At 37.8% G+C, this 25,085-nt stretch overlaps 1 protein-coding gene across 1 annotated transcript; it reads left to right on the forward strand.

Moving 5' to 3' along the window:
- Positions 1–1,505: 1,505 nt before the first annotated feature.
- Positions 1,506–15,106, forward strand: kcnk4b (potassium channel, subfamily K, member 4b). Its single transcript, XM_088321683.1, has 7 exons — positions 1,506–1,621; positions 1,816–2,083; positions 6,839–6,953; positions 8,660–8,820; positions 8,898–9,084; positions 13,058–13,200; positions 14,570–15,106. Exons 2-7 carry the CDS (start codon positions 1,895–1,897, stop codon positions 15,104–15,106), a joined length of 1,332 nt encoding a protein of 443 aa, XP_088177809.1. The 5' UTR covers positions 1,506–1,621; positions 1,816–1,894.
- Positions 15,107–25,085: the final 9,979 nt, after the last annotated feature.

Here is a 25,085-nt window from a genome sequence, read left to right on the forward strand (position 1 = left end):
GCCTTGTAGCTGACTCAAGTAGTCAGGAAACAAGCAGAGGTGAAACGTAGATGTATCAGTGTGATACCTGTTTATGCTATTGAAAGTATTTGTGTGTTTTTAATCTTCATAAGACGTTGGCCAATCCTGTTTTTGACTCTTCGTTGACTCAAATAGTTAGGAAACCAGCAGAGGTGAAAAGTAGATATAGGAGTATGATACTTGTTTATGCTATTAACAGTATTTATGTGCTTTTAATATTAATGAGACTTTGGCCATTCTTATGTATTTTTGCCTTCTGGCTGATTCAAGTAGTCAGGAAATCAGAGGTGACAAGACGTGCCGGATTTCAATTAATCAAGAATTTCTCTTTCGGACAAAATACTACACAGCAGCACCAACAACGAAAATCCTTTTAGGCCTCATTATTATGTTTGGAATTGAATTCTGTTGAAAAACAAATCTGAATTATCCGTAATGATATCAATTTTGATTATTTTCAATTTTATGATTTGCAATGGTGATTTTTGGGCGAATTTAGAATCATTTTTGTTTTAGTAAAAACATTGAGAAGTTGAGAAAAAATCCTAAAAATGAAGATTATGATCTAATTGTATGCATTTTAAAATATATGTCTTTTTTCAAAAGTTCTTAAAATTTTCAGAATTATCTTCTATGATATTAATAATTTTGCCAATTTCCTAATTTGTATTATGTAGAATTGGGACATTTTCCTCATTCTGAACATTTTTTATTTTAGTGACTTAATTGAGAAATTGAGAAAAATAATTGTAAAAATAAGGAGATTTATCTAAAGTATATGTTGAATCATATACATTTTTTTTAATTGTCCTTGACATTTTCAGGATCATCTGCAATGATATCAGCAGTTTTGCTCATTTTCAGGATTTGTTCAAATTCTTATGTCATTTGTTGAGAAAAGTTGAGAAGAATAATCCTAAAAATGAGGAGAATTATCTAATATTATTTTTTTTTTGGGGGGGGGGATTATATTCATATATTTTAAAAGTTCTTAAATTCTGCTGAATTATCTGCAAATACATCAATAAATTTGCAAATTTTCTGAATTTTTTTTATTTTATGATAATGTAATTGTGAAAATGCCTTTTTTGTGCGTTTGAAAATATTGTTTTAGTTCAGTGACTATATCGAGAACATCAAGTACTAGAATAGAATAGAATATACCTTTATTGTCATTGTTACAAAATGGGTTAACATAATGTGACAAAAAATTGGGCATGACACTCCAGTTTCACACATTCACAGTGAGGTAAAAAAAAACAAGAAGATAAAGGAACAGAGAAGATAAGGTTATAAAACAAGGAGGATATGGTTACAGTTATAATTTACACAATATCTAATATTTAAAGTAATACGAGTACAGTCCGCTTTTTGGACTGACAAAGATGTACCTTGAACTCGGACAGAAAACGTAAGACTTGCGAGAATTTAATGCACTACTAAAAAAATATGGAAGAACATTTGTGTGTGTGTTTCTAGTGTCCCCTCCAACTGAGTGTGATGTGGATGGGCTGCCCAGTGGTTACGGATCGAGGGAATCCATCCTTAGGCCCGGAGAAAAGAAAGACTGGAAAAGGAGACGGCGCGGTCGCAAAAACAGGTTGGGCTGCACCCAGTGTTGTATTTCATCGGCAATGGCCGCTATAGATGTCAAAAATCAATATCAAATTCACTGCCATCGACGGCGTCAGGCATCGATTCTACATTTTTCCTTTATATTGGCTGTCCATCGGGTAACTCGGATTGGCGATAAAAGAGCTAATAAGCAGATTGGTCTCCCGGGACTGTTTTCAGCTGGGACCCGGGCCGCCCCGACGCCGACCCCGGCAGAGCCAAACCGCCGCCGTCGTTCGAAATAGGCGGAAGCGCCGCCATGCGCTGCTCTACCCTGTTGGCCATCCTTACGGGGGTACTGCTCTACCTGGTGCTGGGCGCTGTGGTTTTCCAGGCTTTGGAGGCACCGCGAGAAGAAAGCAAGCACAAGCAGCTCCAGGGGACGTGTCAGGAGTTCCTTATAAACTTCACATGCGTGGGCCCTGAGAACCTGCAGGCTCTCATTGAGGTACAGCAGATCTTCTCGTTTGACTCCTTTCTCCTGGTAGAACAGGGGTATCGAAGTCAGATTAGATAGGGGACCTCGTGTTAGGAAAAAAACTGGCTGGGCACGAATTGTTGGGTTTTTGAACTAAATGAAAACTTTATTTAGAACATTAAAAGAAAAACAGGACAAAAACAATGAGTCAACGACAAAATAATGTTACATAACATGTTCGAAAAGGGGTAGTCAGAAGCAGATGCTTATTTTCTCTGCCCCTTTATTATTTGTTAAAGAGAAAGAAAGAAAAAGGGGAAGAAAAACAAAGAGACAGAATGAGAGAGAGAGAAAAAAGAGAGAAAGAGAGGGAGAGAGAGGCAAACAAAGAAAAAAACAAAAAAATAAGAGAGAAAAGAGAGAGAGCCAAAGAGAGAAAGAGAAAGAAAGACACAAAAGAAAGAGAGAGAAAGACAGAGAGAACAAGCCAAAGAGACAAAGAGAAAGAGAGAAAGGGAAAATGAAGAGAAAGAGATATAGAGAGAGAAAGAAAAGGAGAGACAGAAAAGAGAGATGAAAAATAAGAGAGAGAGAAAGAGAAGGAGAGAGGTAAAAAACTGAGATAGCCAAAAAGAGAAAAAAGAGAAAAAGAGACAGAAGAAAGAGAAAGAAAGAGACAAAAAGACAAAGGGAGAGAGAGTGAGAAAAGACAGTGAAAAGACAGAAAAAAAGAAAAAGACCAAGAAAAAGAGAGAGGGTGAAAGAACAAAAAAAAGAGAGATTGAAGTTTGCATTTTCTTCCGTGCCTGTGTGGGTTTCCTCCGGGCACTCCAATTTCCTCCCAGATTCCAAAAACATGCATGTCAGTTTAATTGGCCAGTCCAAATTGTCCCTAGGTGTGAATGAGCGAGTGAGTTGTCTGTCTCTGTGTCCCCTGCCCACTGCCCGAAGATAGCTGGGATGGGCTCCAGCACCCCCGCAACCCTACTGAGGATAAGCGGTGCCGATAATGGATGGATGGAGATATCTATCTTTCTTTTGTTAATGTATTAACAGTATCAGTATGTTGGACGGGTATCGATGACAACTCTGAGTGTATCGGTATTGGTGGTTGCTTGGATCCCTTTACCTCACTAGGGGCACCATTTCCTGTGGTGTGTCTTGGGCAAGTACAGCCTGGTGCCGCCCATCCCTTTCCAGGCCAACACACAGCGGTACAATTGTGATTTAAAAACAGACATTTGAAAATAAATATGAAAACAAATGAGTATCGTAAATGAAGTCATTCTTAAAATGAGTAAAACTATCTGCCGACACATATGAATTATTGTTATACTTATATTGTGATTTACACATTAAAACCAAATCATTTATAGAATGAAAACAATATATTTCCGCTGAGGTGAGCCTCACATGAAGTGTAACATGGAAAGTCTCAGGGGCACTGGCTAATTTGTAGTCTCGACACGCAAGCTAGCCTCGTTATTGCTGTCATTGCTTTAGATTGATGTATATTCGAAAGAGCCCTTATGAGCGTCTTATGTGTTCTACATGATCCATCGCTAACAACGGTTGAAGTGTTGAGTGAAGCCGGCAACTGTTGAAAGCAATTCCTTTAATGCCGTACTCAGCGCTATAGTCGTCCGCGATTGGGTTTCAAAAAAATGGAGGGGGCTGCGAGGGTATCAACAGGTCTGTTATAGATCCAAAGGATTCCTAACATGATGGTCTCTCAACTTGATTTATGGCCACAGCTAATGTGGAGGAATCATTCCACATGGACAAAGCTTTCTGTTTAATCGCTTATACAGATGCTGCCCTACTTACGAACGAGATTCCGGACGATCGTTCGTAAGTTGAATTTGTTTGTAAGTTGCTTCAGTGCTATATCTTGTATGTTTAAGGCTTATATAAGTATGTTTAAGGCATGTATGAGTAACCTGTATTGTTTTGTACAAAAAAAACATTTCATAAAATAATGTGCTCTATAAAGCTAAATAAAGTGAAGTTTAACTTACTTGTAGAAGATGGGCCTCAAGAGTTAGGCTACTTCCTCCTCCATGGTAGAAAGTAGCCGAAAAAAAGCGATCCAACTATTTTCTCAACCGCATCAAGCTTTCTTATTCCACTTTCATTTCAAATGAAACGGCTCGCCTCTTCTTAACACTTTACACCAACCATTTTGAATGGATGCACGAGATATTAAACAATAAAAATGTCAAAGTTCTTAGCGCGCTGGAGATACAGTATAGTATGTTTACACACGAACTAGGAAGAGGAAGCAGATTTTTTTTTACTTCCAGATGGATGCGGGGTGAGCTCTCACAGCGCCACATACCGGTAGTGGTAGAAAGAAGCACTACAGTGATGTCCTGTGCACACAATACAAAATCTAACTTACAGAGATGTCCGGATATTTTTTGACATTTCGAAAAAAATGTTTGTATGTACCGTTTTACGCAAGTCGAATGGTCGTAAGTAGGGGAGCGCCTATAGTATTGCAAATTTTGATTGAAATACACTACCATTCAGAGGTTTTGGGTCACCTAGACAATGTTGTTTTTTCAGTTCCTTCATTCATTCATTTATTCATTCATTTCAGGCAGTTATTTTCTTTGTGTACGCATTTTTTATCGTCGCCGGCGACTTTAATCAGGCATGCTTAAGGACCGTACTTACCAGATTCATTCAACCAGGGGAAAAAACACTGGACCGTGTGTACAGTAATATCAAACATCCAGTTAGATCCGGCCATCTCTGTCTGTCCCTCACCCCCCTACGGAGGAAAACAAAGCCTGCAACAAGGACAATACAAACATCTTCTTTGTTCCTTTATCTTCTTTGTTTTCTTTTATCCTCACTGTAAAATGTGATACTGGAGTGCCACGTCCAAATTCGTTGTCACAATATGTTCAACCCATTTTGTAACAATGACAATAAAGGTATATTCTATTCTATTCTAAATATAACCTAAATTATAACAGAATGCCTGAAGGGAGTGGGACGAAGAAAACTTAAGAATCACTAGTCCAAGGTCTATGTTTTTTGCCCATATTAATCTATTGCACTTGTTGGCCAGTCTCAGATATGGCTTTTTCTTTGCCAGTCTGGTTTGAAGGACAGAATCTCAGAATTGCCTCTTTACTGAAGATGCTGACGCTTGTGCTTTCCAAATAATATTTAAACTGCTAATTCAAGTTCTGTAAGGCGTGTATTTCTCAAACTACAGTTTCTAATGTACTTCTCCCCCTTCTCTTTTTACTCTGTGCTGTTCTTGGATGGGAGTAGTACACACCGTTGTAGGAGATCTTGGTTTCTTAGTAATTTGTCGCCTTAATTTCCTAAAGCAAGAAAAGACTGTCAGGTTATCTAAAGTTCTCTTTTTTCTGGCACTCACACCCACAAATGTGACGCATCAGATACTCAACTCGATAGAAGGAAAGTCAGTTTTATAGCTTCTCTAACCATTTTAAAATGTACTTATCTCAGAAACATCACAATCAGTCTGAAACAAGATACCCGAATACTATAAAGCCGGTATATCTTATAAATTATGTCCCCTTTTAGTCAGCTCATGAGATGATTTTTTTGCAAATATGGACTTTTTACATCCAGGACCGTTCAGTCAAATAACACACGATAATGCCGACAGATACAAACAAAACGCCTAAAAGCTTTTCTGCATCCTCGGACGTTTCTTTTGCAATCTGTCTGTTTCGCAAAATAATTTCCATTTACAAATAATCAGACTCGTAAGAAGAGTATTTCCAATATGGCCGTTAGCCTCTGACCTTTTGATTTGACACGGCTCTTGGCCAATTGCAGGCATTTTTTTATGGTCCACAGCCCGCATTAGCTTATAAAGGCCTTGGTTGATAAAACAGATATCGTTTCCCTTGGCTACGAATGTCTTTAGCCAGGAGTAACTGAATCAAAGGATAATCGACTTATTGGTTGCCCAATTAAATTGTGAAAAGAACAATACGGCAGATTACATAGTGTTTTTAAATTAGACCCCAAATTAAACATGTGTAACATTCATTCATCGTTCATTTTTAACCACTATTGTTTTGCGCTAGAGTCCACAATTGGGATAGAGATGCAGAAAGAGGAGTCAAACATTTACAATTCTTTCAAAATGTCTAAAAAATGGCCAAAGTAAAATGTACAGTTGCAAAGATTTTAATGCTGTAAACTGGTCGTCTCAAAATAGCCACCTTTGTAGACGCCTATACCTATCCTGAGGAAAATGTTTGAAATACAATGTATAGTTTTTCAGATTGTGATCAAATTTTACAAGGTATTGTCTCACCTGTTTTCCAGCTAAGATGCCCATGCTACACTCATCTGCAGGCATTAATTGCAAAACAAATTCAGACGAGAGTAAAAACTTTCTATTTCTATGTGTTCTAACTCAGATTACTCAATGTTAGTAGCACTTGAAGTGGTTATTTACAGTTTGGAACCAAACTTCAGAGTTTTACCTTTCAAAATAGACCAAAAGCGGTCATATTCTCCAAATGTTTCAAGAACAGCATTTCAATTTTCTTCGTGTACGTCTTGGATTTGGGATATTAGCATTATTTTACAGGAATGTACAGGAGTTCAAAGACATTTGCTGCTAAAATAGCCATTTACTATGTTAACAATCTACGGGGTGTATTTATGATTATTTTCTTGTTGTCATTATTGAAAAAAAACAAATAAATTTCCAAGGCAACCCCAAACTTTTATGATTTCCTAACGCTCACTTGTTTCTAAAGTCAATTTTTAATCCCATGCAAGGAAGTGGCAGAGGCCATCGGTGCCGGTGTGGACCCCAGCAGCAACGCCACCTTCGTCAGCCAATGGAATCTGGCCAGTGCCTTTTTTTTTTCCGGGACAATCATCACGACAATCGGTGCGTACGGCGTTTCGAAACGGGGGGACCCGATACTGTACTAGAAATTACAACCGGAAGACTGCATATTCTTGTTTTGCATTTTATAGGATGCCAGAACGATTAAATACAGAGCTGGGGAGCCTTTTTAAGCATGATGCGGAAGATGTCTGTCTTATCTAAAATAGTCTCTTGTCTTATATTGTCTTGGCCGCCCACCCACGCAAGGGAAGGGTGGGGTCTACTCAGCCTCACAAAGTTATCAGTGTGTGACACAATGGTCTTAACTGGTTTAAACAGGATAATGTATAAGAGTGCTTTTAGATAGGAAGGTTCCAAGCAAGGACAGTCACAGCAACCTAGCGCAGGGGTCGGGAACCTGTTTGACTCAAAGAGACATGAAAGCAAAATGTATAAACCATATAGTTTAAGACAAAATTCATTATGTGACGCTTAATGATTTGATAAAATCGATGGAATAATAATAATGCAAGAGCCTGTGTCGTATATCAACAAATATACCACTTAAAATTATTCTCTCTCCCCCAGTTACTTCATTGAGGCTCATTTTAACCGTTTTTTGTCATAAATATTGGTTTTGAAACAAGGTGCAAGCAGAGTTATTTTGTAAAAATGTCACAAAATACTGCAAACGAGGATCAAAATTCACAGATTCCTTGACTTCTTTAATCAAGGGTGTGGTGTCATGTAATACACTCCCCTTCCTGCGGTGTCGCTGTATACTAATGTGCAGCCTTGTACATGTGCTTGAGAACTACCGAGGAAGAAGTTAAGTAAACACTCTATGAATGTACTGTCCGTGCCTGTCTCTGAATCCTACTACAACCCTACTACATACACAACAAGGGGTCGGTCCCCCAAGTGGTCACAGTTGTAAGTCTGGGAATTCGAGTGGTCATTATTTATCCACCATTCCATTTTAGCAAAGCAATTTTTTGATATCAGTAGGTAGAGCGCTCGTCTTGGGATCAAGGGATCCCAGTTCGAATCCCGGCTCGTCCGTGTTACATGTCGAAGTGTCCTTGGGTAAGACACTGAACCCCTGATACCCCCAATAAGCACATGGCTGCAAGGCCGCTATTGGGAAATGTGGAGCACATTGTAAAGCGCTTTGGGAAGTCATTGACTTGAAAAGCGCTATATAAATGCAGATCATTTCATTTTCATTTCATTTAAAGGTCCTCGAGCGTGTCACTTATCATTCAGCATTTTTCATAACTACCCTTGATCAAATATCCAGGAAATGGTAGAAGGCAGATGTCACACTCACATGTTTATAAAGACACATTTCTTTGGCTAAGGAACACAGAAATAAATTCTTTATCACAGCCTTAAAGGTAGTTGCCGGATGTTTGCAGTTTGTTCTGTGGGTTTTCATCATAAAGTCTCAACAATGAACATTCATTGTGGAATAAGCTTTGATGTACAGGATTCCATAGACATACAGCCAAATCAGGGTCTGTTGGTATAATTGGGCTATACATTTGGAAGGAACCAATCGTGTTCAACTTCGTTTCAGCTTCCATTATACTAAAATTTAAACAATTCAGAGATAAATACCATGGCCCTTAATTTAGCTTTGAGCCAGATGTACTTAGAGAGCCAAAACTGGCTGGCGACCTAGCGGGTCAGCTTAAGTCTTCCATTTAATATATGAGAGGCCTAATCTAACACTAACATCTGTGATTCTATCCTGTTTTCTTCAGGATTCGGCAACATCTCCCCCAAAACCAAAGGTGGTCAACTATTTTGCATTTTCTACGCCTTGGTGGGAATTCCGTTCTTCGGCATCCTCCTCGCAGGAGTCGGTGACCACTTGGGTACCGGGCTGAGGAAAACGGTGGCCAAAATCGAGAAGCTCTTCCTGGTGGGACCTCGAACGGTGCCGGTTCTGCCCGTCTGTTTCCTTTGACCCGCCACCTCTTCTTTTTTATTCGTTGGCAGAAATGGCGCATCAGTCAAACCATCGTACGGGTGATTTCCGCCATCTTGTCCATCCTCCTGGGCTGCCTCGTGTTTGTGGCCGTGCCCATTCTGGTTTTCCAAAAGGTGGAAGGTTGGACCCTGTTGGAGTCGGCGTACTTTGTTGTCATCACCTTGACGACGGTGGGCTTCGGGGATTACGTTGCTGGTAAGCGCCGCTCGAACGGTCGGATTTTTTTTTTCCAGACGAGAAGTTTATAGAAAGTTGCCACTCCACATACGAGGTATTCGAGATATGAGAAATTTGAGATACCCTTTGATACTACCTGTTAGTACACCATTGATACAGTGTGTCCCAAAAAATATATAACAGCTGACTGTATTACTGTATTTTGTTTATAAAGCACATTGTTTTACCTAAAAAACAACTCGAACATAGGGTGCGTATTATAGGGATTTACGGTAGTATATTACCGTAATTGCGCAATGGTTAATAAGTCCAAAATATCGCCAACCACTATCGCAAAACCTTGAATCCAACCACATCTCTCAACCAACAAGACACCTACGCAGTGTTCTCGTTTGCCCGCGTCCCTGCGTCCTGGACGCATCATTTTTGCTGGGGACGCATTGTGTCAAATCAACGTGCGTCAACGGGACGCAACGTTTTTGACACCAAATTGTCATTATTACCCGATTACTTCTTTTTTTTTTTTTTAACAAAGATTTACCGCACTCCAAACTTTTCGTCAGGCTAATCCGCCATCCGCCATTGTTGTTTTGGTCTTGCGCCGATCTCGGCAAACAAGATCTCGTTGCTTCGAGATGACGTCATTGTTGTGGCGGTTGTTGAGTGAAAGAGAAATATGCCTCCGAAAAAACAGTTGGTATTAGGTGTAAATCAACAAAAAATTGGTAATTTCTTCAGTGTCGGTAATAAGTCGACACAGAACACAGAAAGTGGTAACAACGGCAATAATTCCGGCACGACAAAAACGGCAGAGAAATTCTTCAGAAGACCGCGAAGGCGAGGAAAACACGTGTTTTGAAGCGAACGATTCGACCAAAGAAAATAAACAAAAGAATACACCAAGCAAGGAAAGGACTTTTCTGCCAAAATGGACTAAATTATATTCCTGGTTACGCTATGAGGAGGATGATAATGGATTGGACCTTGAGAAGGCATTACAACTATGGCGTGTCCCGTGAAGAATATATGAACTGAAAAATTTGAAGTGATAACTTCTTTCTATTACTAATTAACTGTGATGATTAAAACTGCAAGAATAAATGAATATTTCAGCAATATTATTTTGTATAGTGTACAATATTGTGAACTGAAAAATCTGAAGTGATAACGGCTTTGTATTACCAATTAACTGTGATGATTAAAACTGAATGAATATATAGATTCATATTATACATTTGTCGCCGATTTACAATTTCAACCGCGATAACACTAAATTTTGGGGAGCCATAGATCTCTGTTGGGACCCATAGATTTTTGAGCATGCGAGTCCCTGGGACCCATCACTTTTCACAGGTAAAATGAACACTGCTTACACTATTTTTAGTAACAATATCCAAATTGTTTGTGCGGATGTTTGACGATAAATACTGTAATTCTTGATGGTTTATGCGCAAGGGCGTGGCACCTCTTTATTCCTTGTCCTGATATTCAAATAAAACTAAAAAAGCACGATAAGGGGACGTCCTGAAAGAAAAATTAAACCAAAAAAGGACAATGAGGGACGTCCGGAAAGATAAAAGAAACCAAAAAAGCACGATGAGGGACGTCCTGAAAGAAAAAGAAAACCCTAAAAAGGACGATGAGGGATGTCTTGAAAGAAAAAATGAAACCAAAAAGGGACAATGAGGGACATCCTGAAAGATAAAAAATACAAATGTTGCACGATGAGGGACGTCCTAAAAGAAAAAGAAAATAAAAAAGCACGATGAGGGACATCTTTAAAGATATATAAAACAAAAATGCACGATATGGGACGTCCCCGAAGAAAAAGAAAACCCCAAAAAGGACGACGAGGGACATCCTGAAAGATTAAAAAACAAAAACTGCACGATGAGGGACGTCTTGAAAGAAAAATAAAACAAAAAAGGGCACGATGAGGGACGTCCTGAAAGATAAATGAAAGCAAAAAATACACGATGAGGACATCCTGAAAGATTTTTTTTTTAAAAAAGCACGATGCGGGATGTCCTGAAAGAAAAAGAAAACCCAAAAAAAAAAGGATGATGAGGGACGTCCTGAAAGGTAAATAAAACAAAAAAGCACGATTAGGGATGTCCTGAAAGATAAATAAAACAAAAAAAAACGCACTATGATGGACGTCCTGAAAGAAAATACAACAAAAAAGCACAATGAGGGACGTCCTGAAAGAAAAAGAAAACCCCAAAAAGGACGATGAGGGATGTCTTGAAAGAAAAATGAAAACAAAAAGGGACAATGAGGGACATCCTGAAAGATAAAAAATACAAATGTTGCACGATGAGGGACATCCTAAAAGAAAAAGAAAATAAAAAAGCACAATGAGGGACATCTTGAAAGATATATAAAACAAAAATGCACGATAAGGGACGTCCCCAAAGAAAAAGAAAACCCCAAAAAGGACGACGAGGGACATCCTGAATGATTAAAAAACAAAAATTGCACGATGAGGGACGTCCTGAAAGATAAATGAAAGCAAAAAATACACGATGAGGACATCCTGAAAGATTTTTTTTTTTAAAAAAGCACGATGCGGGATGTCCTGAAAGAAAAAGAAAACCCCAAAAAAAAGGATGATGAGGGACGTCCTGAAAGGTAAATAAAACAAAAAAGCACGATTAGGGATGTCCTGAAAGATAAATAAAACAAAAAAAAACGCACTATGATGGACGTCCTGAAAGAAAATACAACAAAAAAGCACAATGAGGGACGTCCTGAAAGAAAAAGAAAACCCCAAAAAGGACGATGAGGGATGTCTTGAAAGAAAAATGAAACCAAAAAGGGACAATGAGAGACATCCTGAAAGATAAAAAATACAAATATTGCACGATGAGGGACATCCTAAAAGAAAAAGAAAATAAAAAAGCACAATGAGGGACATCTTGAAAGATATATAAAACAAAAATGCACGATAAGGGACGTCCCCAAAGAAAAAGAAAACCCCAAAAAGGACGACGAGGGACATCCTGAAAGATTAAAAAACAAAAATTGCACGATGAGGGACGTCTTGAAAGGAAAATAAAACAAAAAAGGGCACGATGAGGGACGTCCTGAAAGATAAATGAAAGCAAAAAATACACGATGAGGACATCCTGAAAGAATTTTTTTTTAAAAAGCACGATGTGGGATGTCCTGAAAGAAAAAGAAAACCAAAAAAAAGGACGATGAAGGACGTCCTGAAAGGTAAATAAAACAAAAAAATTGCACAATGAGAGACGCCCTGAAAGAAAAATAAAACAAAAAAATCATGAAGAGGGACGTCTTGAAAGGTATATAAAACAAAAATGCACTATGAGGGACATCCTAAAAGAAAAAGAAAACCAAAAAAAGCACGTTGAGGGACGTCCTGTTAGAAAAATAAAACAAAAAAAGCACGATTAGGGATGTCCTGAAAGATAAATAAAACAAAAAAACCGCATTATGATGGACGTCCTGAAAGAAAATACAACAAAAAAGCACAATGAGGGACGTCCTGAAAGATAAATAAAACAAAAAAATTGCACGATGAGGGACGTGCTAAAAGCGAAATTAAACCCCAAAAAGCACGATGAGGGACACCCTGAAAGATCAATAAAACCTAAAACATACGACAAGGGAACAACTCTCCGGCGTATATGAAGATGAATTGGACTTTGAAGGACATTAAAAAAATATTGTGAATTTTATTTTTGTACTGTTATAGTTTACATTGTCAATAAACAGTGGGAGGCCGTGCATTTCACAATCAAGCCTTCAGTGATGGACTTTAGTGATGTGTTCTACGCGAACCGGCTGATTAATGGTCATAACAACTGATAGTCTCCTTTTATCTGGAGTGCCATATTTTCTAATCTTGTTGTTAACAATCACAATAAAACCGACGCGAATAAATTAATTTTTGTGGCCATTTAAGCCTGCGGCTTATACTTATATCGATTTGATTTGATCTGAAGTTTCTCTTCCTGCTTTTGAAAAGGGGATTCCGGCCTGGAAGGCAGCGACCACTGGTACAAGCCTTTGGTTTGGTTCTGGATCTTGCTGGGCCTGGCCTACTTTGCCTCCATACTGTCAATGATCGGAAACTGGCTCCGAGTTCTCTCCAAGAAGACCAGAGCAGAGGTTTTTTTCACTTACAGTCGTTTTTTACGGTGCCTAAACAAAGTGTCCCCCCCCTTCCGAGAACTTTTAATTGCCGGATTTTAGTTTTCAAACTGAAAATATTTTCTAAGGATCAACAACACAATTGTAAAGTGGAACCAAGTTTTGTCAAAATGTTATATTATATTCACAGCAAAAAAAAAGAAAGGTAGGTGTTGTAAAAATATCGGCCTGCTGTTCCCTCAGCCATGCCAATTGACTCCAGAAGTTCCCTGATTGACTTCTTAATTTTTCAGTTATGACCTTGCTAGGAAATAAAAATATTAAAATGTATCGTTTACCGAATTGTTCGAATTAGTTATCTGACTCCATTGACCAAACACAACATCCATTCTGTCCTAACAATGCGTGCTTGTTTCTTTTTGGGAAAATATGGACAAGAGACCGGCATTTCCACACGGAGGCAGATTTCATTTCTTAAACAAAGGAACTGAGTGTACTCCATCAAATTAGTCGAATTAGCCGAATTAGTGTCGCTTGAGTCTCCATCGAGCTTTTTTCTCTTTTCTCCCTCGATCTTCTGCAGTTCTCCCGGCCCACGCCTTTTTCTGCAAGCCGGCGTGCCGGCTCCTCCCATGGGCGCATCAGGAAAACCCCCCACGTGGGCTCCACCACCTCGCCTCAATTTATTTGATCTAAAAGTTTGAAGCCTGAAATATGGCATTACGTCCAAAAGTTCTTAGGGGGTGTTGGGAATTAATATTAAAATGTATCGTTTACCAAATTGTTCGAATTAGTTATCTGAATCTATTAACAAAACACAAGCTACATTTACCCAACAATGCGCGCTCATTTCTTGACGGAAAAGATGAACAAGAGAAAGCCGACATTTTCACACGGGGGCAGATTTAATTTCATGATTATTTTAACAAAGTGTACTCCATCGAAAATGGCCGAATTAGTCGAATTAGTGTCGTTTGAGTTTCTGGAAAGCCCTCTTCGACTCCTCCCATGGGCGTGCCAATGAAGCCCCCTGGGCTCCACCACCTCGGAGAAGAGCGCCGCGATGTCTGTAATGAACCAAAACAACATCGGGCGTTTCTTCATCAGGGCCTTGCTCTCAAAACATCGCATGCCGTCCCACGTCAGAGTCCTGTTATTAACAGAACTAGACAAAACATTCCGCATTCGGATCAGCGTGACCTGTCATTGAACTATAGCCTACTCGGTAAAAATCTTCATTGCACTCAATAAATGTAACTTGTATTCAATCGTATAAAATCCTTTATAGTCAAATGTATATAATCCTTCAGGGGCCAATACTTTTGCAAGGCACTGTAGCATCCCAGCAATTAACCTTGCTGATCGACGACTCTTTTTTTCTCCTCAGATGGAAGAATTGCGAGCCCACGCCACCGACTGGACGCAAAACATCCAGAATATGGATTTTCGCATCTCGGGAAAAATCGATGACCCCTTCAGGCGCCGCCGGCGCAGGCGGCGCCGGCGAGGGCGCGGTCACGCCGTTCCGGCTCCCGAGGGGGAAGATCCTAACCAGGACCGAACGGACTCGGAATCTTACACCGAGTCTTCTTATACGTCCGAGTCGGAAACCGAGTCGGAAACCGAGTCCGAAAGCACTGCGTCCGAGCCGGAGGAAAAGCCCGATCCCCTCTTTTCTCAACCTCTCGATTATTTCGGGGAGAACTTAGCGTACATCGACGAGTCGTCCGACGCTCACAGCGCTCCTCTAGAAACGAGGTCGGATCCCCAAAAATTCCGTCCCCAACCCGTCCGACCGCACAAACGGAGGCGGCGCCGCCGGAGTCGCAGAAGGGATCGGCGTAAAGCCTCCACTTTTGACGCGAAGCAGCACAACGGAACCTCCGACCCGGTTCCGGAAATCCCACAGGAGCCTTCGGCATAAAAGGGAAAATATTAAGCCTTTTATTAGCACAATAATTCTTTCTTTCTTTCTTTCCATATCTTTTTATCTCTTTGTTGTTCTTTCTATCTTTCTTTCTATCTTTCTATCTTTCTATCTTTCTATCTTTCTATCTTTCTATCTATCTATCTTTCTATCTTTCTATCTTTCTATCTTTCTATCTTTCTATCTTTCTTTCTTTCTTTCTTTCTTTTATTCTATCTCTTTTTCTCTTTTTCTTTTCTTTATATCTATATCTCTTTGTTGTTCTTTCTTTCTTTTTGTCTCTTTTTCTCTTTTTCTTTTCTTTATATCAGTATCTCTTTGTTGTTCTTTCTTTCTTTCTTCTTTCTTTCTTTCTTTCTGTCTATCTCTTTTTTTCTATATCTATTCTCTCTCTATATATATATATATATATCTTTGTTGTTCTTTCTATCTTTCTTTCTTTTTTTCTTTTTTCTTTTCTTTCTTTCTATCTCATTTTCTCTATATCTTTTCTCTATATCTATGTCTTTGTTTTTCTTTCTTTTTTCTTTCTTTCTGTCTCTTTTTCTCTATATTTTTTTATTTATTTGTTGTTCTTTCTTTCTTTCTTTCTTTCTAACTTTCTTTCCATCTTTCTTTTTTTCTTTCTTTCTATCTTTTTTGCTCTATATCTTTTCTTTATATCTATATCTCTTTGTTGTTCTTTCTTTCTTTCTATCTTTCTTTCTGTCTCTTTTCCTCTATATCTTTTTATCTCTTTGTTGTTCTTTCTTTTTATATTTCTAACTTTCTTTCTTTCTTTCTTTTTTCGTGAACGTGAAGCCTTTTGACGCATGCGGTTTGAATTTGATGCGCTTGACTCAAGGTTTTAGTTGGCTGCTAAAGTGATTGTTTTAATATTCAATGATGACTATTTTGTTGATTAATTGGATACACAATTTCATTGACATCACTGAAATGGAAATTGTATGTTGTTTCCTCGGTCGAATGCTATTTATTTGTATCGCCTTTAATCACAGAGGAGTCTCAAAAGGCTGCACAACAACATTGTGGAAAACGGGAAAAAAATGAAGTCGATTGTTTTCAACATTTTTGAAAAACAATGTTCTTCAATTTAGGGGGCAGCACGGCGGCGCAGTGGTTAGCGCGTGTGCGGCATAGTTCTGAGGTCATGAGATCAAACCCCTGTGTGGAGTTTGCATGTTCTCCCCGTGCTTGGGTAGGGTTTCTCCGGGAACTCCGGTTTCCTCCCACATTCCAAAAACTTGCTGGCAACCGTTCAGGGTGTCCCCTGCCCACTGCCCGAAGAGAGCTGGGATGGGCTCCAGCACCCCCGCAACCCTACTGAGGATAAGCGGTGCAGATAATGAATGAATGAATGTTCTTCAATTTACCTCCTTTTTTAACCTAAAACAGGGATGAAAGAAAGAAAGAAAAAAGATGGAGAAAGAAAGAGGTAGAACGAGAGAGAGAAAGTGAAAAAGAACAAAAGAAAGAAAGAAATGAAGCAAGCAAACAAGAAATAAAGAAAGAGAGAAAGAAATAGAGAAAGAAAGAAAGAAAAAGAGAAAGAAAGAATGACAAAGAGATAATAAGATGTGGAGAATAAGAGAGAGAGAAAAAGAAAGAAAGAAAGAAAGAAAAACAGAGAGAGAAAGAAAGAGAGAAAGACAGAGAGAAAGAAATAAAGAGGGATAAAAAAGATACAGAGAAAGAGATAAAAAGATATCGAGAATAGAGAGAGAAAGAAAGAAAGAAAGAAAAAGAGAGAGAGAGAAAGACAGAGAGAGAGAAATAAAGGAAGACAGAGATAAAAAAAGATATAGAGAAAAAGAGAAAGAGAGAGAAAGAAAGAAAGAAAGAAAGAGAGAAAGAATGACAAAGAGATAAAAATATATCGAGAATAATAGAGAGAGAAAGAAAGAAAGAAAGAAAAAGGAGAAAGGGAAGAAAGAAAAAACATTGCTAGTCATTAAAAGAAAGAGAAAGGGATAGAAAAAAAAGAAATAGAAAGAAAAAGAGAGGAAATCAGAGAAAAGTGACAAAAGAAATATTGCTACACTAATAGGAAAGAAAGAGGGAGAGAAATAGAGGCAAAGAAAAAAGGTAAAAGAAACAGAAAGACAGAAATTTGAGATACAAGCTCGATTCTAAAACAAATTAATCTCGTATGTAGAGGGGCCACAGTATAGACAAACGAGTCGATGTTGACATTCTGGGAATTGGAGAAATGTGATCGTTCCTGCATATCTGTTTGCCTTGAAATGACTCCCGAGATGCCTTTCTCTTTATCAATAACTGCTGCCACCTACTGGCCGCTTCGTATTTTAATCCTGAAATTTCTGTTCCAACGATGAATGAATGAAAGAAACTTTATTTTGAAAACGAGAAAAACAAAAACGAATCGAAAAAACACCTCACAAATATAAATATGTTTACATAGCTTCTTATTGCAAAAAAAATAGTGAAATAATAATAATAAATAAACACAAATCATAAAAAAAGAATGAAAAAGAAAATAATAAACCACGTTTCTTCTTCTTTTATATTTCGAGCTACATGAAAAAAAAATGCAAAAAATTAAAAAAAGAATCAGGAACTATGTATTTTGGTGCTGACCTCCTAATGCCTGCCAGTGTTTTTAAGTGCCACGGTTGTTGTCGTTGTTTTTTATTTTGAAAATATTTGGGGGAACAAAAATTGTATCTCCATGCACTACAAAATAAAACAAATGGGTCAAACGGAAACTGAAATAAGGGTTGATTTATTTGACCCAACATCCCTGGGTTATTTTTGGCAGTTTTTGTTTCAAAAGAGACCAGATTTAAGCCACGTGAATAAACGAAAACTGGTTCGTTAGATTTAAAGGGACAGTGTGTATTATTTAGTCCCTCCTGATAGTGGAAAAACGTTATTCGTTAAAAAAAAAAAACATTATTTCAAATATAACCCAAAAATACACGAACTATCATGTAAACATGCATTTTTTTATGAAATACTCGAAAAACTTGTGTTTTTTGACATCACATGAGGCTCAGCGGAGTTGAGAGAGTTGTACTTCATCTTGCTGCTAAGGGTACACCCCAAACCAAAAACCTGTCTTTTTTATCTCTTTCTTTATCCTTTTTTTCCTTTTTTCTTCCTCGCTTCTCATATTTTATCTTATCACTTTTTGATTTCCCTTTCTTTTATCTTTTTATCTATTTCCTTTTTTCTTTTGCTTTCAATTTCCTTTCACTTTTTTAAAAAAATCCCCTTTTTTCGTTTTTCTTTACTTCGTTTTTCTGCTTTTTGAATCTTTATTTTTCTGTTTTATTTCCATCCTCTTTCCTTTGTCAGTTTTTTTCTCTTTCTTATTTTTCCTTTTCTTTTTCCCTCTTTTTTCTTTCTCTTTTTCCCTTTCTTTCTTCTTCTTTTCCTTTTTTTCCTCTCTTTACATATTCTTTATTTTCACTTTTTGATTTTCCTTCCTTTTATCTTTTTCTCTATTTCATTTTTTTCTTTTTGCTTTATATTTTTCTCCTTTTTTATTTTCCTATACTTCTTTTTGCTGCTTTTTTACTTTATTTTTCTGTTTTTTTCATTTTCCTTTTTTGTCAGTGTTTTTTCTTTTTCTTTTTTTTCTCTTTTCGATTTTTCCCTTTCTTTTCCACCTTTCTTTCCCCCTCACTTTTCTTTTACTTTTTCCTTTATTTCTTCTTTCTTTCTTCCTTTTTTCTTTTCTTTTTTTCCCCCACGAAAGGCTGGGAAAATAATTGGAAAAAAATAAATAACTACAGTGTAGTTTGGTTACTTTGGGTCTCCGTAGATTGATTCTCCGTTGTGCTTTTCAGCACTCACTTTCGGTCGTGCTGCAGAATACAGTGACATCTAGTGGTCAAATATTACACAGTGTCCCTTTAAGACAACTTTATTGAAACCTAATTTGGCTTTCTTTTGACCCAAGAGCTTTTTCAAAATGTTTCCTTTTATGCAAAAAAAAAAAAAAATTGACTGTGCTCTGTATACTGTACGTCCTTTCAGAATAAAAGACTTCCGCTCTGTTTTGTACTGTTTGCTATGAAAACAAACGGTTCAGGGTGACATTTGTGATGAATGTCATCTGGTGGACTGTGACTATTTCTCTTTCTCCGTCCAAAACCACGTCACTTCACTTATTAGTCGTGCTCATAACATGATTTACAGCAAGGGGTCTCCAATTTAATTGAGTTGGGGGCCGCCGAAGCTAGGGTCCAGGTGAGGTCGTGTCAAATGGGGTTTTCCACGAAAACAGCGCTGATAAAAAACATTCCGCTGTTCTTAAACGGACAGTGTTTTATATTTGTCCACTGGATGTCGCTGTTACGTGGAGTGCAAACAAAAATGAGTCCAAGGAAGACTACAAACTACGGAGGCCCAAAGTGAGCAAAAAGCTCAATTTTTCCTCCAATTTGTACCCAGACCTTCTTAAAGAAGGATAAAAAGAAGGAAAACGTTTTTTTAAAAAAGGAATATTAAATCGGGAAGCAGAAATAAGAAAAAGAGGCAAAAAAAGGGAATAAAAAGATAAGTAGGGGAAGAGAAAGCAAAGAAATGAAAATGGAGAAAGAGAAATAAAAAAGAAAGGAATAAAAGAGAAAAAAGACAAAAACAATGTATATTTTTCCTTTTTTAATTTTTTTTTTCCTTTCTCTTTTTTCTCGAGTTTTACTTTTTGTCTTCCTCAGGGCAATTACTCCTATTTAATGTTCTTGATAGCAGTGAACATTGCTTATGAGACGCGGCACTCCTGGGTGAGCATGTAATAAATGACTTCAGGACATTAGCAGCCCTTATTGTCCTACTTCTTCTTTTTCCCATTTTTATTTTCTTTTTTTATGTCGAACCCCTTCTCTTTTTTTAAAATCTTATTTCTCTTATTTCCAAAACTATTAAGCTGGTTTTTAGTCCCTTTGAATTTTCTCCCCTTCCGTTGTGTTTCTAGCACTCGTTTTTAGGCGGCACGAAAGAATGCAGCCACATCTAGTGGGAAAATAATGCACACTGTCCCCTTAACAATTATATAGAGGCGGGGGCCGCAACTGGCCCCCGAGCCGCGAGTCCAGGACCCCTGATCTACAACTTCCTGTAAAAATATTGTGTTTTTGCAGCTAAGGACAAATTAAACCCGAGCTGCGAGACTGGAATAGCGCACGTACCAAGAATAACAGTGCCCTAGTTTGAATCAAAGGTAATCCCAAATGCAACATGTGGGGAAACAGTACATGTTTTTTTGCAAAAAATCTCAAAACATTTCATCGGTATATTCAATTTTTTTCCGAATGATGCATTTTGAAGACATCATGTCTTGTCTTTGTCATCTGAGCTGATATTTATTGAGTTTAGAATTGAATTCGGTGGTCCCAGAGTCAGACACTAGATGGCGCTGAGGATCCACCACCAGAAACATTCCAAAAATAGTCTATTTTTGTCACTGTAGTATCAAAAATGAAGCAATCCTCCAAACATATTGTATTTTAGATTTAAATTATTGATTTTTGTAGTTCATTAATATTGATAATGATCGATCAGCCCAAAAGGAAAAATAAAGATACACAAATAAAAAATGTAACGTGGTTTGATCCTAACAAACTACGATTTATTTACATGGCAAGGAAAATTAAATTAAAAAAAAAAAAGAACAAAGGACATTGTTGACAGGAGAAATTCCCATTTCTAACAACGAACGGAGAGAAACCATGAAGGAAAAGGGGGGGGGGGATTCTGTTGCGATTCGAAGTATTAATCAATAGGCCCAATTTTAGGATAATGAAGGATCAGGAGTTACATCATAGTGTGTCAGAATAAAATATTTATGCCCTGCACCAATAACGTTTGTTGCCTTATCTTTTGTCTTGTTACCTTTGGGTCGGACAAAGCCTCATGGTCCATGGAGAAAGCCGTATCTTTCTGCCTTTTTGGAGACTGGTCTTGCGGACTTCTCAGCTGATCAACTGGGAGTAACCGATCCACTGGGCCATCCAAGCCTCATGGTTGGCATGCGCCAGGCTTTCTCACTAAGGGTCCTTCTCTGTCCCCATGGTCCAGAGGGGCAAGGGCCACCCAGGCCCCTCCTCTGAACGACTGTCCGCTCTGGCAGGAAACATGAAACACGTATGCATTCATCTTTTTGACTACAAATAAACACTTTGGGGCTTCAAATCTTTGTTACAGGTCAATTCATGTATCTGAAGGGCCCTGGTGTGCGTGCTCTTGTGTGCACTTTAGGAAAAAGTAAAGGTTTCGTCGACGAATGGTGGGTCTTTCGTTGTGTTGGCAAAGTCGGTGGTTGGAAAAGGTTAGGGGAAATGCACTTGAGGCAGTCTAGTCCTCTACACACTATTCTCCAAAAGTTTAAAGTCCATTATGTTACATATGAGTTGCAAAATAAATAGAAAATAATCGACACATTGAGAAAGATAGAAATGTGAAAGGTTTTTATTAGAAACATATATATATATACATATATATATTATATTGAAGGATTTTATACATTTGAGTATAAAGGATTTTGTACGATCAAATACAAATTACATTTAATGCAAAAGATATTCACTGGCTGGGCTGTGGGGCAGGTCAGTGCAACCTAGTGGAGAATGATGCTTACAGGAACAGCTGGGAACTGGGACAAAGGGCTGATAAGATAATTACCACTTCTCGACGCAGAGGGGCCCTGGTGACGTAGAAACGTTCAGGGATGTTTTGACCATTTCAGACATTGAGGCGAGGTGTTTGGAGCCACGTGGGGGACTTTCCTGGCACGCCCATGGGAGGAGCCGGCACACCGGCTTGCGGAAAAAAACGTGGGCCGAGAAGAGGAAGCAGAAGATTGAGAGAGGAGGCTTGACAAAGACTCGAGCGACACTAATTGGGCTAATACGATGGAGTTCACTTAGTTAAATTGTTTAAGAAATCAAATCTCCCCCCGTGTGGAAATGCCGGTCTCTTGTCCATCTTTTCCTTCAAGAAATGAGCACGCATTGTTAGGCTAAAGTAGGTTGTGTTTGGTTAATGGAGTCAGATAACTAATTTGAACATTTTGGTAAACGGTGCATATTGATATTTATTTTCTTACAATATATATATATATATATATATATATATATATATATATATATATATATATATATATATATGTATATATATATATCCTTCAAACTTCCAAACACTACCAATATGTGATCAGGAAAAGATCACTCCTCTCAAGAATGTCAAGTTCGCCCTCGTCACTCGCCTGTTTCGAAATAATAAAGCTGTGTTTCTAATTCTCTGGCACTGCACCTGTATTTTCTCTAAAAAGGGGCATTATTTTGTCATAATCGACCATAAAATCGTGTTAGAGAAACTTTGTACACTGCGATAGCTGTCTGTTTCGGAGCTTGCCGCACATGTTGTGTTAACGGGATTCCCCGTTTTGAAAGTGGTGTGTTCCTTCGATGACATCACAGCTCTCCAGGAAACAAGCCAGATCACTCAACTTTAAGACCAATTTTCTCCAGCAATACTTTGCAACAAATTCGCATAGTCATAGGGTCGAACACTACACGTTCTGTGGCTAGTTGGGAATAAAATTCAGTTTAGAAATACCGTTAACAGTGTCCATCAAAATCCCCATTAGAAAAAAGTGACAGTGCGACATTTAGGAATGAAAAGACGTCTCCGGGGGAGCCTGGCGAGAACACTATCCAAGAATAAATGTCTGAAAGTCGTGCGTGGTGGTTGACAAGTCACGAGTGGCACGCCAGCTAAATATAATCGAGAGGTGCGCGTGCGCTGATGATTAAAGACAGGTGAAACACACAATGACAGGAAGTGAGGGAATAGAGGGGGGGTGAAAAACGAATACTGCCCTTAAGTAGAAATACATGTTCAAATTTAAAAAATGAAGGAAATAAAATCTTACAGATATATGTCGTTTAAAATAAATACCATAGCAATAAATCACTTTATACCTATAAATCTGACATAAATGTATATTTTGTAAATGTATATTCGTGTATTTTGTCATGTACTTTGTCGTTTATCTCGTCACAAGAAATGAGTAGGAAAGTCAAACTGGCTGGGCTCTTCACCTATTGGTTGATTGTTGCTAGTGAATCGCTGATCAACCAATAGGTGAAAAGCTCAGGCAACTGGGCCGCCTCCTCATTTGAATAACCTTTTGTTGCACGAAGATAAATGAGCAAATACGCAAAAAAAAGCAAAAGCAAATAAACCGCAAACTACGAGATAAAATACTCAACAAAATACTCAACAAAATACATAAAGAATACTGTATACACAGCAAAATACACACCCAAAACAAATACCAAAATAAATAAAAGACAAGATGAATACTGATAGGAATGATTAAAATGACTGACAAAATACATGATAAAAAAATACAGAAATAAATAAATAACAAAATAAACGAAAAAAACATACACGGCGAAATATACAATAAAATACATTACAAAGTACATGACAAATAAATACATAAATAAAAAAATAAAAAAATAAATGACGAAGTAGGTAACAAAATACACAACAAAATACATAAAAATATGCAAGACCAAATACACAACAAACTACCAGACAAAATACCCCCCAAAATACATCATGAAATAAATAAATGACAAAATAAATGACAATATACACAACACATGTCACGACCAGAATGGAATCAGGACCCAAATGCGTAGCGTCAGGAACAGACAGGTGGAAAACGGGTGCAAAAACGAAACAGGCGGGAGTCAGGGTCAAAATGCCTGCCTTGTAACAACAGAGGTTTGCTGACGGACTGACAACCGGAGAGTGACAGGACGGGGCTTAAAAAAATACAGGGAACCAATCAGGTAGCCCGCAGCGGCTGGCGCCAAAGAGCGGGCAAAGGTGATACTAATGAGTAATCATGACAACAAAATACACAGCCAAAACGAATACCGAAATAAATAAAAGTTTCATGAGCTCTAACAATGTTTTGAAAAAATAAATATCTAACATTCATATCATATGTTATTATTTGACATATTTTACAGGAAATACTATCTACCTTGGTCAAACACAACAAACTACATTCTATTTTATGGGATTTATAAAGCGAATAAGCAAAAAATGTGCAGATTTTTTTTTAGCTAGCTATTTGGCTACTCGTTAGCTTTGTAGCGAGCTATCATCCAACTTTTTTTTTTTGTATTTAGCAAGCTAGATACCTGTCTTTTTACATTTGTCTGCAAGCAATTGAGCTAATATTTGATGTTTTTCTGATAGTCATCGAGCTAAATTCTGGCCTACTTTCTAGCTAGCCATCTAGTTTTGGTCTGGCTCCCTTGTAGTTTTTTTTTACCTGAATATGAACTTTTCATTACAATATTATTTTCATTGATATAATCGTATTTGGCAACGCAACCAGTATCTGAGTCAGATCAGGAGGCCTCTTCCACTGGTAACCAATTAAACCAGTACTATTTATTTCATGTAGGGGAGCAAACCCTATACCCCCAAAAATATGTAAAAAAATGTATAGCCCTTAATTTCAATAAGTCTCGAGGGGCTGTAAACAATACAAAAAAAGAAAGAAAAAAGAAAAAGAAAAAAAAATGGAAAGGAAAAGAAGAAAAAGAAAGCTAAAGAAATAGAGGAAAAAGAATCACAGAAGGGAAAAAGAAAGAGAGAAAAGGGAGTAACAGAAGAAAGAGAGAGAAAAAAATAGTCAGAAAAAGAAGAGAGGTAAGAAAAAATCGACAGAAAGAACAACAAAGATAGAGTGGGAAGAAAAAAGAAAAAAAGAAGGAACTAAAAGAAAGAAAAAATGGGGATGAAAATAAAAGAGACACCACTTTCATATAAAATATACTGTCCTTATATCATGCAACAACATTAAAAAGCAATCAAACGTTTTCTCCTTTGAGTTTGCTGTTCTCTTTAATAAGTACTCTTCATGGAAATTTCCGTTTGGATATTTAACACAATGATTTTCTTCTTATAGAAAAATGATAAT

The sequence above is a fragment of the Urocampus carinirostris genome, chromosome 17 (genome assembly GCF_059441175.1).
Source record: "Urocampus carinirostris isolate Australia breed hairy pipefish chromosome 17, RoL_Ucar_1.0, whole genome shotgun sequence".
NCBI classification, from domain to species: domain Eukaryota; kingdom Metazoa; phylum Chordata; class Actinopteri; order Syngnathiformes; family Syngnathidae; genus Urocampus; species Urocampus carinirostris.

Coding starts and splice junctions, on each gene's coding strand:
- kcnk4b (XM_088321683.1), top strand. CDS start 1,895: ATGCGCTGCTCTACCCTGTTGGCCATCCTTACGGGGGTACTGCTCTAC. Junction 2,084..6,838: donor ACCTGCAGGCTCTCATTGAG/GTACAGCAGATC, acceptor ATCCCATGCAAG/GAAGTGGCAGAGGCCATCGG. Junction 9,085..13,057: donor CTTCGGGGATTACGTTGCTG/GTAAGCGCCGCT, acceptor GCTTTTGAAAAG/GGGATTCCGGCCTGGAAGGC.